General features: G+C 40.0%; 1 protein-coding gene across 2 annotated transcripts in view; it reads right to left on the bottom strand.

Moving 5' to 3' along the window:
• The window catches only part of gle1 (GLE1 RNA export mediator), a 53,079-nt gene extending 40,493 nt beyond the window's left edge, over positions 1 to 12,586 (bottom strand). The window contains exons 1-4 of one of the 2 annotated variants that reach the window (XM_059994122.1): positions 12,433 to 12,586; positions 7,413 to 7,622; positions 5,582 to 5,692; positions 960 to 1,108 (exon numbers count right to left, since the gene is read on the bottom strand). In XM_059994122.1, coding sequence (XP_059850105.1) covers positions 960 to 1,108; positions 5,582 to 5,692; positions 7,413 to 7,622; positions 12,433 to 12,531 — 569 coding nt within the window. In that variant the 5' untranslated portion in view covers positions 12,532 to 12,586. Of the gene's footprint in view, positions 1 to 959; positions 1,109 to 5,581; positions 5,696 to 7,412; positions 7,623 to 12,432 lie in introns of both variants that reach the window. The other variant, XM_059994120.1, reaches the window with a different exon arrangement.
• Positions 12,587 to 13,401: the final 815 nt, after the last annotated feature.

Genomic DNA, 13,401 nt, shown 5'->3' with positions numbered 1-13,401 from the left:
CACAAATGATTCTCTAGCATGCATTATTCATTAATTTGAGGCAAAACATAACTAGATGTACTTAAATGGATAGTTCCCATATTTCAAGGTTTTTTTTTTTATGGCATTTATCTGGCCCACTGTCCGCTCATTAATACGCGATCCGGCACACAGAGGCAGAAAGGTTGCTGACTCCTGTTCTATACCATACATTTTTGTTACTGTGATGCAGAATATTGACTGAAATAAAAATCATCAGAACATTAGGACAAATACCTGCAAGCTTCTTAAAAATTTACATCAGTCAAGGGCCAGAAAGACCTCTAGTTTAATGCTGTACCAATGGCAGGGCAATAATCTCTCAGTTAAACACAGCAAACATGGGATGGCACGGTAGCGTAGTGGCTAACACAATGCTTTATAGTACCAGCAACTCGGGTTCAACTCTTGCTGCTGCCTGTAAGGAGTTTGCATGTGCTTCCTCCGGGAGCTGTCGTTTCTTCCCAAAGTCCAAAGATGTCATTGTAGCTCATTGTAAATTGTCCTGTGATTAGGCTAGGATTAAACCAAGGGATTGCTAGGCAGTGTATCTCAAAGGATCAGAAGGGCCTATTCTGTGCTGTATCTCAATAAATAAATAAATAAATACATACATACATACATAAACCATCTTCGATATTGTGTAATGAGGCCAAAATGAAATTATTGTTTCAGAGCTCATCAGATTACTTAAAATAGCATTGAGAAAAAATAGGTACTAATTTATTTCTAATTCATTAATTATTTCTAACCTGCAATTTTATCCTTAGCAGGAGAGGGCTTAATAAATCCAAAGGGAAGTTCAGGGTAAACATTTCAGTACATGCCACTTTAGGGTTATTCTCATTTATCAACTGTGATTAATTATTGAAAGTTATGAAGAGAGGGATGAATGGCCATTTGACCAACGAGATGCATAGAAAAGCTTTCAAATGTCTTACCCTTTTTCCATCATATCACGCATCTCCTCATATTCCTGACGTTGCTTAAGCTCCAGTGATTCTTCAAATCGCTTCATTTGTTCAGCAGATGACTTGGAGAGATCCTGAACAATTTTCTGTTGAAATTCCTGGCGATGCTTCAGTTCACTCTAGGAAGAGGTACAAAATGAAATTCCGTTAATACTGTATGTCACTATATCCTTGGGGCTTCACCATTAGCAAATTACTTTTGAAGTGAAGTCACTTTTGCTGTCCAAAAAAGGTAGCAGCTGAATTCATATTTAAGATTCCACAAACAGATTAGATGATTAATCTGTTTTTGGAGATGCTGGTTGCAAAAGGAAGTGTTAGTCAGTTCATTAGGACTGCATATATAATCTCAGTTTGAAATAATGTCAATATACAAGGCTGGATACATACCAAGATTTGCAATTACAATTTTTTAAAGAAAATTTAAATTTGCACCATTTAATAGTGCCTTCAGGTTGATCCTCACCTAGTCCTATGAAAATATTTGACACCAGTGTAATTATTACTGTACATAATGACTGAGAGAATTATCCTTTGACCTATGCAGTAATACAATGGAATAAAACTAAAGGAAAATAATTTTAACAAAGATGAAGGTCTCCCTCCAAGTAAGAACTGGAATTAGAATGTAAACAAGGTGGGACAGCAGAAACCTGATTGGATGAGGATTACCCAATCAGGAGGGACGGTCGACTGGAGTTGAGTACATATACCACTGGACTTGACATGCCTAGACATCATCCCTAATGAAGATGGCAGAGTTTGTCATTGAAAACATCATTAAAATCAATACTCGTACCTGGCTAGAAGCCCGAGAAGAGCTTATTCATCATATACACCAGGAAAAGCACTAGATCCTTTCTGTTATTTTTAAATAATTTTATTAAAGCATTTGTAAACAAGTGATTTCATTTATTAGTTACACACCAAGTCAAGTGGAGCACAGATGGCAGCAAAAAAACAGTGGGCTAATTGGCCTGTTCCAATCCATTCAAGGCACTAAGCAACGACACCAAATATTAGATGGTTAGTGGTGCCTTTTCCTCATAAATTGAGCAACACATGATGCATCACAGAGCTACATACACGAGGAAGGTTTGAAAAACTGATTTCAACCATTCATGGAAAACGTCAATGGGGCAATTCATCAACGTGGCTTTTGAGACAAAGGAGAGTGGCCAGAAAAGGAAGAACTACAGTGAGGCATTTATTCTAAACAACACCCAGTGCAGAAACCTTGAAGCATTAGTGACAGATTGGAGTACCAGCACAGGCTAAGCAAGCCAAATAGCTTTCCCTTTTGCAATGTCATTCTATATTGCCCAAAATATAATTAATATAGTCCCATATCATTTTATGGTATTAGTAATTCTGCCTGTTGACAGTCTGACTTCCTTCAGCAAGGAGGAGAAAAAAAATGCAAACATTTTCTTGCTGTGCTTGCACATTGACTAACCATCTTATCAAAACAAATGTAGACAGTAAGAAAATAAATACACACAGAATTTGGGAGTGGATTTGGAAATCAGTTTGGTAGCCAAAACTATAAATTATTCCAGCCCTTAGTTCAGAGCTGGCAAGGTTACAAGGTTCAAATACTTTATGAGGCCTATTAGAATTGGTTTGGATTTGTTAACAAAGAGCCAAGATATATTTGGAACGCAATTCAGAACTGCAGTGAAGTGGGACCATTTGAATTAATAGCTAGAGGAACGTGAAGCAATTACCAAACAGATTAGAACAAATGACTTCATGAATATGTTTCCACTGCAGTTTAAAATCAATTCATTTTGAAGCAAAATAACAAGAGAAAGGAAAAACAGAACCATTTCCTTGCTGGGGTTAGTAAACACATTTCAAACCAAATCTATACTTGAGAAATTCAAATTGCCTAAATTGGATAGCCTGAGCTTGATTTGAGTGTATATAGGATGTAACAGTATAGAGAGTATTTTTCTTATGGTAGAGGAATTTTAAAAAATAGAGGGTATAGGTTTAAAATGAGAGAGAGGAGTTTTAAAGGGGGGTTTCATGAGAAGTTAGTTTTGAAAAAACAAAGTGGTTGATATTATTATTTAAATGCTGGCACAAGTAGATCAGAAGCCTGAGTGTTGAGTATGGAGGTGAGGGTCAGGATGATTTCACTTGAATGAATGTTCATTCCCTTCTCCAGAGGCTTGAAATAAGCCAGCTGCTGTGCACTCCTGCCTCGCTGGTGTGAAAACTGGAGACCGAAGTTTGGCTTGGGCCGATTCCAGCTGCTCCAGGGACGGATCTGGGACTCATTGGTTTGGGATGCTGTTGGCTTGCTTCCATTCCTTATTCTGGCAAACATTTATTCAATCGCTTTGAAAGTTCTTCACGAAGAACAAAGTGACCCCCTGTGATGGGTTTTCATGCCATCATGAAGACATACTAAAGATGGTGTTATAAAATTTGAATATTGAAAAAGTAGAATATTTGGGGCCAATTTATGAATCAGAATATGTCATGAAATTTTGTTGTTTTGCTGCAATATAGTGCAAGACAAAATTATTGCAAGTTACTAAAATAAATAGTGCAAAAGACAAATAGCACAAATAAAGTTCATGAACCATTCAGAAATCTGATGGCAGAGTGGAAGCTGAGTGTGAGCTTTCAGACTCCTGTACCTCCTCCCCGATGGTGGCAATGCAGTGGGCGTGTTCCACATGGTGAGGGTCTTTAATGATAGATACTGCCTTCTTGAGGCACTGCCACTTGAAGATGTCCTCAGTGGCAGGGAGAGTTGTGCCCACAATGGAACACAACTGTCTGCAGCATCTTTTCATCCTGTGCATTTGAGGCTCCGCACTAGGCTGTGATGCACTTAGTCAGAACGTTCTCCACTGTACATCTGTAGAAATTTGCACAATTTGGTGACATACCACATCTCCTCCAGCTGCTAATTAAGTAGAGCTGCTGGTATGTCCTCTTCGCGATTGCATCAATCTGTTCGGCTGGGGATATATCCTCAGGACCGCTGACACCCAGGAACCTGAAGCTTCTTGCCCTTTCCGCTGCGGACCCCTCAGTGAGGACTGGTGTGTGCTTTCCAGACTTCCCCTCACAGAAGTCCACCATCAATCTCTTCAGCTGAATGACCTGGAGCGTGAAGTTGTTGTTGTGGCACCATTCATCCAGTGGATCTATCTCACTCCTGTACACCTCCTTGTCACCATCTGAGATTCTGCCAACATTAGTGTCAACAGCAAATTTTAGAGATAGCATTTGAGCTATGCATAGCCACAGTCATGAGTGTAGAGAATAGAGCAGTGGGCTAAGTACATATCCTGGAGCTGTGCCTGTGTTGTCTGTCGGTGAGGAGGAGATGTTATTACCAATCCACACTGACAACAGTCTCCCAATAAAAAAGTCAATAATCCAATTGCAGAGGTAGGGGCCCAGGTTTCAAAGCTTGTTGATTAGTACTGAGGGAATGATAGTGTTGATTGCCTAGCTGTAATCAATCAACAGGAGTCTGACGAGGTATTTCTGTCATCTCGGCACTCCAAAGCAGATACAAAAGTCAGTAAGATCGCTTCCGCTGCAGACCTGTTACAGCGGTAGGCAAATTGCCACTGATCCAGGTTCTCTCTCAGGCAGAAGTTAATTCAAGCCATGACCAACCTCTCAAAGCACTTCAGTACAATAGATGGGATTACTACTGTGCAATCGTCATTGAGGCAGCTCACCTGCTCTTCATTAATCACAGCAGTGCCCAAGAAGAGAAAGACATTTTTTAAAAAATCAATGCTAGAAATCTGAAATAAAAGAGAAAATTGCAAACACTCAACACTCAGCCTGAAGCATTAACTGTTTGTTTGTCTTTCCACATGCCATCAGACCTATTAAAGTGCTTCTACTACGTTTTGTTTTTATTTGAACCAAGACAGTTATGGTTCAATTAGTAAAAAAAACAAACTTACAGCTCTTCCTTTGATACCAATCTCCTCTCACAAAACTACTGAAACTCATCTTTGCTCTAACTGAACGTGTAGATTGAGATAATTCTAGGTGTGGGGAATGTGCCAGCAAATTACTGGCCCATTCCTCACACCCAGAATTGCATTACCAGACATTGTGTGACGAAGGTTATCTTGCTCAATACGCAGTGCTTAAGAGAACGCTTACCCTGTTTTAACTACTGGGATTTAATCTCACAAATATTTTTCCAGCACTAAGCATTTCAGATAAAAACAATACATATTACACAAAGGACTTGTTGCCTGTAAACCCCACCAGAATGACAAAATAGCCCCAAGTAAATGCTAGTCATAGAAAATGTTAAGATTTATGAATTTTTAGAGAAACAAAACTGGGGATCGGAAAGTTGAGGCAGAATAACGGTCAGAATCTTATTAACAGACAAAAAACATCAAAGACAATATGACCTATACCTATACCCCTTTAGATGTTTTTGGTCTGATATTCATAGGTACCCGAAGACCCAGAAATGAACTGCTTCAATGACCTAGCAGCACTCCCAGTTGTGGCAGACCACTTGCTGCACTACTCATCCAAATATTCAGCATCTTAAAGTACAAGCAATACTTTTATTTTCCATTTCTCACCTGGCCTCTAAATCTATGGAATCCCTCAAAGATTTTAACATAACCTTCAATCTCAGTGGCTTCTGGTGAAAGCAGCAGAAGTGTACGTTCTGGAGTCAATTCCTGCACCAACTGCTAAAAATAGAAAGAGAAATTAAATGATGATAGAGCATATTGTTCGAATTGAACTTTTTATATAGCATCTTTAACATATTAAAACATTCCAAGGTAATTCACAGAAATGTCATTAAACTAAATTCAACACTCATTAGGTCAAAGTATAAAAGATTTGAAAACAAGGATATAATTTTAAAAATAAGGTATTGTAGAGTAGAACCTTCAACAAAAAGGAGTGATTCATGAAATGGAATTGAATTGAGATAGGATACATACAGCAGATTTATAGATAGGCTCAAAGTTTATGCAGTGGGAGACGTGAAGCTCAGTAGGGTTAGCCATGTGTCCAGAGAAAGCATAAGGAACAATGTCGTACATAGATAGAAACTACAATTTTAAAAGCTGGTCCTAATGTTACACAAAGGTAGCATTTTAAAAGGTAAACCACAATCCTGAGCCTCATGGACAAATTAATTTTTGACTCCAAGAGTTTGCTTTAAAATTTACAGATTTTTTTTAAAAGTACAGACAATTTAGAAAAAAAATACTTGCTTAAGTTCACAAGGCAATTTATTGGCATTATAGAAGTACAATGCTGAGTACCAATGCTTTGGTGTGAGATGAAGACTTGGCCACAGAAACATTAGACCAGCAAGGGAATGTGAAGGTTAAAAAGAAATCACACAGCACTGGTCATAGTGTTCCAAACTGGTTGTTTTACCCTTACAAGCATCAGCATAAACAATTATTCCAAAATAGCACTTAACAGAGAGAAAGTTTTTTTTAAACTGTAAGCTCAATCCCCTCGGAGAGAAAGTATGAGAGAGAAGTGTTCAGATCCAAGGCCAGATGCTTCCTGTCAGGGTCCACAGAACAGAACCCAAGATAGTTTTCTTATCCTAGCAACTAGTTATAATTCAGGATAGGCAGCAAGTTACCAGCCAGATGCACATGATGCCCAACTATTTTATGAGCTAAGGTCACAAACCCTCTAAGAATACCACAGGGTCTCCAGAAACCAAATGTACCTGTCCACTTTCTAAATTTATTAATTGGAGGTACAGTGTGGAACAGGCCATTTCAGGCCATCTAGCTGCACCCAGAATCCCACCAGTTTAACCCACGCCTAGTCACAGGACAACTTACAATGACCAATTAACCTACTAACCAATACATCTCTGGACTGGGAGAAAACACATGCGCACACGGGGAGAATGTAGAAACTTTATTATAGAGCTCACCGAAGCTGAACTCCAAACTCCGACACCCCGAGCTGTATTACCATAGCACTAGCAACTATACTACCATCACACCCTTTCTACAATGCACCCTAGAAAGTATCTGGACACATCACAGCTTGATATGGCAATCAGACTGTCCGTGACAGTGAGAAACTGTGGAGATTGTGGACACAGCTCAGCAAGTCAAAGAAACCAGCCACCACTCCATGGATTCTGTCTACATTCGTCACTGCCTCAGTAAGGCAACCAGCATATATATAAATGGTACAGGAAGACCAAACACCTTGGTAATGTATGATATAAAAAGAAATTTTGGCAAGAAATCACAGAATGCAATGCTTGTGGCAAGACAAGGAAAAGCTCTGAATTTTTAAGAGGCTGGTAATATGGAAAAAGTACATTTTAAAGTGTCAGCAAGTAACCATACCACAGTACCTGTTTATCTATAATTACCAAAAATAATGAACTATAAACACTAACGAATAGGGACAAACCTGCAAATTATTATTTTTATTGTCTTCTGTCCGTGGCTCTGGAGAAGGAACAGACTTCTCTGGCAATTGGCTGTTTCCAGCAAGACCCTGGATCAGGGGTGTCAAACTCTCTGTGGTGTTAGACTGCGCCTCCGGTTGGGAGAAACGGTCCAGTATCCAGGCTGAGGTTACTGAAAGCTTGGGTGTCGATTGGCATTGTTCCAAAATATCCTAGAAGAACAGTACACCAAATGGCATAAAAACTTAAAAGCTATGAAATAACTTGTTCCAGTGGAGATGTTTATCCAAATGCATAATTATTGCTCTTTCAAACATTTTTATTTAACCTACTTAATCCTTTTAAAATAGGCAATTCTCCTTCACCTTTGTGCCCACAACACCGCTTTATTAGCATTACAACAAAAATAAATACTTTTTTGCTGTTCACAGTTACACTGAACTGGTTAATTAGCATTACATTCATTTTCTGATACAGGTCTCAACCCAAATCACTGACTACCCCTCTGCCTCCATAGTTGCTGCCCGACCACATGTTCCTTCAGCATTTTGTTTTTTATTGCAACAGATCCAGCATCTGCACTGCCATGTCTACATTGCTATCCCAATTTACCATACACAAGTATATAGAAGGCATCCTTGATACATTTTGTTTTAGGTATTTATTTTTTGTCTTCTGCATTTTAGATTTCTAAACATTCATTTTCCAGCAAATTAAATGTTAGAGAGATTTTTGTATTTTGTTAAAGTAGCATATTAAGTAATGGACCACTTTTCAAATACAATCTTGATTACTTTGTAGGTATATAGCCCAGTGCATCATTAAACAAAGATAAACGCCTATAAAATAATAAATTAAATGATTAACTGAAACAGAAATGGGTGTAGAAGGAATGAAACTGGGCAAAGGACAACCAAACCAAAAGATGAGGGAGTGGCAGATGTGACAGTTTAACCTTCAAATCATCAATTCTTACACCATGGCAAGTGTGAGCATAGCAACAAGACACAAACTGGTCATCCTGCATCAGCAAGGTCTCTCCTAAGCAGAAATTTCACATCAGACAGGAGCTTCAAGATGTGCTGTCCAAATTCTTCTGAAGAAGCACAAAGAAACGGGCAAGTTTGAGGGCCAGAAACTCAAGTGGTGGGCCACAAAACTGAGTGCAGCAGACAAGAGATACATCAAACTGATGTCCCTTCCAAATTGGTAGTCCAACACTGCTATCAGCTCTGAGCTCACAGAAAGCACTGGAACCCACATACACCCTCTGCAGCCCAGAGAAGTCTTGTCAGAAGTGGTCTTCATGGAAAAGTTGCTGCCAAAAAGCCATTAGTCACGTGGAAACCAAGCAAAGAGGCTCACCTACACACAAAAACACAAGGGCAGGGGTGCTGAATAGCAGCAAATACTCTGGACTGATGAGCCAAAGTTGAAAATTTTGGCTCAAACAGGAAGCAGCTTGTTCATAGAAGTGCTGCAGAGTGCTACCTGGATGAGTGCCTGAAACCAAAATGAAGCACAGCAGAGGTTCCCTGCAGATTTGGGGCTGCGTTTCTGCAAATGGAGTTGGTGATCTGGTCAGAATTAATGGAAACCTTAATGCTGAAAATTACAAGCAGATTCTCGCCCATCATGCAATACCATCAGGAAGGCGTCTGATTGGTCCCAACTTGCAGGACAATGACCCCAAACACACGGCCAAGATCATAAAGAACCATCTTCAGCGGAAAGAACAAGGAGTTCTGCAAAAGATGATATGGCCTCCACACATCCCTGATCTCAACAGCATGAAGGCTGTCTGTGATTACTGGAAGAGACAGAATCAAACGAGACTGCAAGCTCTCCAAGATGCACAGAACAACCTACCAGCTGCTTGTCTTAAAAAAACTGCAAACCAGTGTATCTAAAAGAACTGATGAGTTTTAAAGGCAAAGGGTGGTTGTACCAAATATTAATTGGAATTTTTTTTTACTGTTTACTTAGCACCAGAATCAGGTTTAATATCACTGGCATATATCGTGAACTTTGTTGTAATGCTGCAACTGCTCTTTTTAGCAAATTTTTTGTTAACTAGAAACTTTTCATTCCATTATTTTTGTAAGCACCTTCACTTTACAGAATTTTTCTTACATTTGCCCAAGACTTTTGCACAGCACTGTAGATATCAATATCACGCAAAACACAATAAAATTAGAGCAATTGTTAGCCATCAGCCCCTAAATCTTCTCAATATGCAGTTGAGAGCTTCAAATTCCTAAGCATGAGCATCACTGGTCCTAGTCCGGCCACACCATGCAAGAAAGTCCACCAGCTTACCAATGCCTCTGGTTCCTATCTTATAAGATCTAATAAGATAAAGAATAAGATGGACACATCACAGATTGGCATTGCAATTGCTCCATCTGTGACCACCAGAAACTGAAGAGTTGTGAACACGGCTCAGCAAGTCATAGAAACCAGCCTCCACCCCATGGATTTTGTCTGCACTTCTCACTGTCACAGTAAGACAACCAGCATATTCAAAGAATCCACCCTGGGCGTTCTCTCTTCTCCACCTTCCCACTGGGCAGAAGATACAAAAGCCTGAAAGCACATACTATCAGCATCTTTCATACAGTTAGGAGCCTAATAAACAGTTTCCTAGTACAATACAATAGATGACTTTACAATCTACCTACTTACGACCTTTGGACTTTAATTGCCCACCTGCACATACTTCCTTTGTAACTGTAACACTTTATTCAGCACTCTGTTATTGTTTTACCCTGTACATACTACCCAAATGTACTGAGGTAATGAATTGATCTATAGGAGCAATATGCAAGACAATTTTTTCACCATACCAAAGTATAAAGAATAAGATATAAAGAATATATATATAAAATTCTACATATAACCATATAACAATTACAGCACGGAAACAGCCCATCTCGGCCCTTCTAGTCCGTGCTGAACACTTACTCTCACCTAGTTCCACTGGCTCGCACTCAGCCCATAACCCTCTATTCCTTTCCTGTCCATATACCTATCCAATTTTACTTTAAATGACAATACTGAACCTGCCTCTACCACTTCTACTGGAAGCTCATTCCACACAGCTACCACTCTCTGTAAAGAAGATCCCCCTCGTGTTACCCCTAAACTTGTGCTTCTTAACTTTCAACTCATGCCCTCTTGTTTGAATCTCCCCTACTCTCAATGGAAAAAGCCTATCCACGTCAAGTCTATCTATCCCCCTCATAATTTTAAATACCTCTATCAAGACCCCCTCAACCTTCTATGCTCCAAAGAATAAAGACCTAACTTGTTCAACCTTTCACTGTAACTTAGGTGCTGAAACCCAGGTAACATTCCAGTAAATCTTCTCTGCACTCTCTCTATTTTGTTGACATCATTCCTATAATTTAATGACCAGAACTCAATGACCACAATACTCCAAATTCCGCCTTACCAATGCCTTGTACAATTTTAACATTACATCCCAACTCCTATACTCAATGCTCTGATTTATAAAGGCCAGCATACCAAAAGCTTTCTTCACCACCCTATCCACATGAGATTCCACCTTCAGGGAACTATGCATCATTATTCCTCGATCACTCTATTCTAATGCATTCTTCAATGCCCTACCATTTACCAGGTATGTCCTATTTGGATTATTCCTACCAAAATGTAGCACCTCACACTTATTAGCATTAAACTCCATGTGACAATAATAAACCAATCTAACCTATCATGGGTAAAATGTGCCCCATAATATTCCAGGCCTCATCTCATTTTCTGTGCCAGTTCCCTGAGCTCTAATAGCAAATGTTCCAAATTCCAGCCTCCAGGGTAGAATATTCCAAAGATGGACAACTCCCTGTGAAAAGTTCCAACACACCTCAGTTTTAAGTGCTTAATCTTGTAACTATAACATGAATCTCTGCAAGCTTATGTCTTTGAGTGATACAAAGTAGTTCAGAGTAACTGAGATACAGTCACAGACATATTCAAACAGTACAAATTTTGAAATTGAGGCTTTTAACCCCTGGAGATTGATTAGGGTAGTGGACAAACGAGGCAATGAACTGATAAGGTGGAGCCAGATAAAGGTTCTGAATAAATTGTTTCAAGAATACAAAGGTGATTGATGTCGGAAGCAAACAGAAAACATTAACGGCAACACATGGGTTGAAGTTATGTGGACTGAAGTGAAATTTCCCCCTAACAGGATCATGTTTAAAAGAAAGCAAGGTAGCTGAAAAGAGAGAGGCACAAGGACTGCTGATGCTTAAATGGTGGTGGAATTCAGCAGACAGAATACATCTGTGGAGGAAAATAAACAATATTTAAAATTAAGATTTTTACAGACCAGTTGTCCGTTCTCGACCCTGGATGTCAATTTTCTAATTCGTTCCAAAGATGTTGCCAGTCCCACTGTTTCTCAATCCAAAAGAGAGGTGGCAAAGTAAATTCAACTGGGGAACGGGTACAACAGTGGTGGGGGGGGGGGATAACCATGGAAACTCAGAAGGGAATGGGAAGAAGACACCCAAGTAAAGGGAAATAGAACAAAAAATGCTGGAAACACTTAGCAGGTTGGATGGCATCTGTGCAGAAAGAAACAGAGCTGAGATTTCCAGCAAAGACTGAACAAGAGTCCCCAAACTGAATAATTTTCTCTATTTTTTTCCCCACAGGACCACCATTCCGAGTACTTCCAGCAATATCTGTTTATATTTCAATTCAGATCATGAGTATCTGCACTTCTTTATTACTTCCAAAAAAGGGGGAAATGGGATCGAGAAAAAACACAGAAAATCTGAGTTCTGGGTGAAGAATCCGCAGGGTCTTCTGCCACTAAGATTTCTGACCTCCAGTTACATTGTTTTTCTTGCCCCAGACTTTGGGGACAGGAGGAGGGGCCCAACTCGTTTCTGGACGGAGGAAGAAGGGGTGGACGAGGCCGGACAGTTTTGAACCTGGCAACGCAGGCTCCAGACCCACTCGCCCACCAGCCCGACGCGCCAGACTCACGTCTCCCTCCTCCAGCCAGCTCGTATCGTAGCTCAGCCGCCCTTTCCTCGACTGGCGCAGCGCTTCCAGGGTCTCCCATCGCTTATCCTTCGCCGGCATAATCTTTCAGTGAAGAAAATGTGAAAACCCGCCTTAACCTGACCAACAAAATAAGCCGGACTATCAATCACTTCCTGTTCCGGGTCATGACCCACTCGCTTATCACTGTGGAGACTAGATAGCGCCGGTTGAGTGCAGGAAAGAAAAACAACTTTATTTTTGGGGTCATATAGGTGTATGAAGAGTGTGGAATTTTTGTAGTCGTCAAGATACAGTAGGACTGTAAGGAGAGTTGTTAACAGTGGTCATGATCTTTCAATAATCTCTAGATTTGGGAATGGTTCCTGAGGACTGGAAGATTGTAAATGTCACTCAGCTCTTTAAAAAGAGAGGGAGGCAAAATAAAGGAAATTATAGGCCAGTTAGCCTGACTTCGGTGGTTGGGAAGCTATGAGGCTCCATCATTAAGGCTGAGATTTCAGGGTACATGGAGACACATGATAAAAAAGGCCAAAGTCAACAAGGTTTCCAAAAGGGGAAATCTTGACTGACAAACATGTTGGAATTTTTTGAGAAAATAACAGGCAGGATAGACAAAAGAAAATTGGTGGATGTTATTTACCTAGACCTTAAAAAGGCCTTTAACAAATTGCAGCACATGAGACTGCTAAACTATATAAGATCACATGGATAAGATACCAGCATGGATAGAAAATAGACTGACCAGAGACAAAAAGTGGCCTTTTCTGGTTGGTTGCCGGTGACTACTGTGGTGAACTACATATACCTGCTGACTGCTCCTGTGGCTCCTCCCACGGACCCCAGTATAAAGGCGATTGGAGGCACTGCTTCTCCCTCAGTCTCCAGGATGTTGTGTGATGGTCTCTTGCTGCTGACGGTGCTTTCTTCCAGCTAATAAAAGCCTATCTC

Source organism: Hypanus sabinus, chromosome 18 (genome assembly GCF_030144855.1).
Source record: "Hypanus sabinus isolate sHypSab1 chromosome 18, sHypSab1.hap1, whole genome shotgun sequence".
In the NCBI taxonomy this organism is placed as follows: domain Eukaryota; kingdom Metazoa; phylum Chordata; class Chondrichthyes; order Myliobatiformes; family Dasyatidae; genus Hypanus; species Hypanus sabinus.
This window is presented reverse-complemented; position numbering and strand designations above follow the sequence as displayed.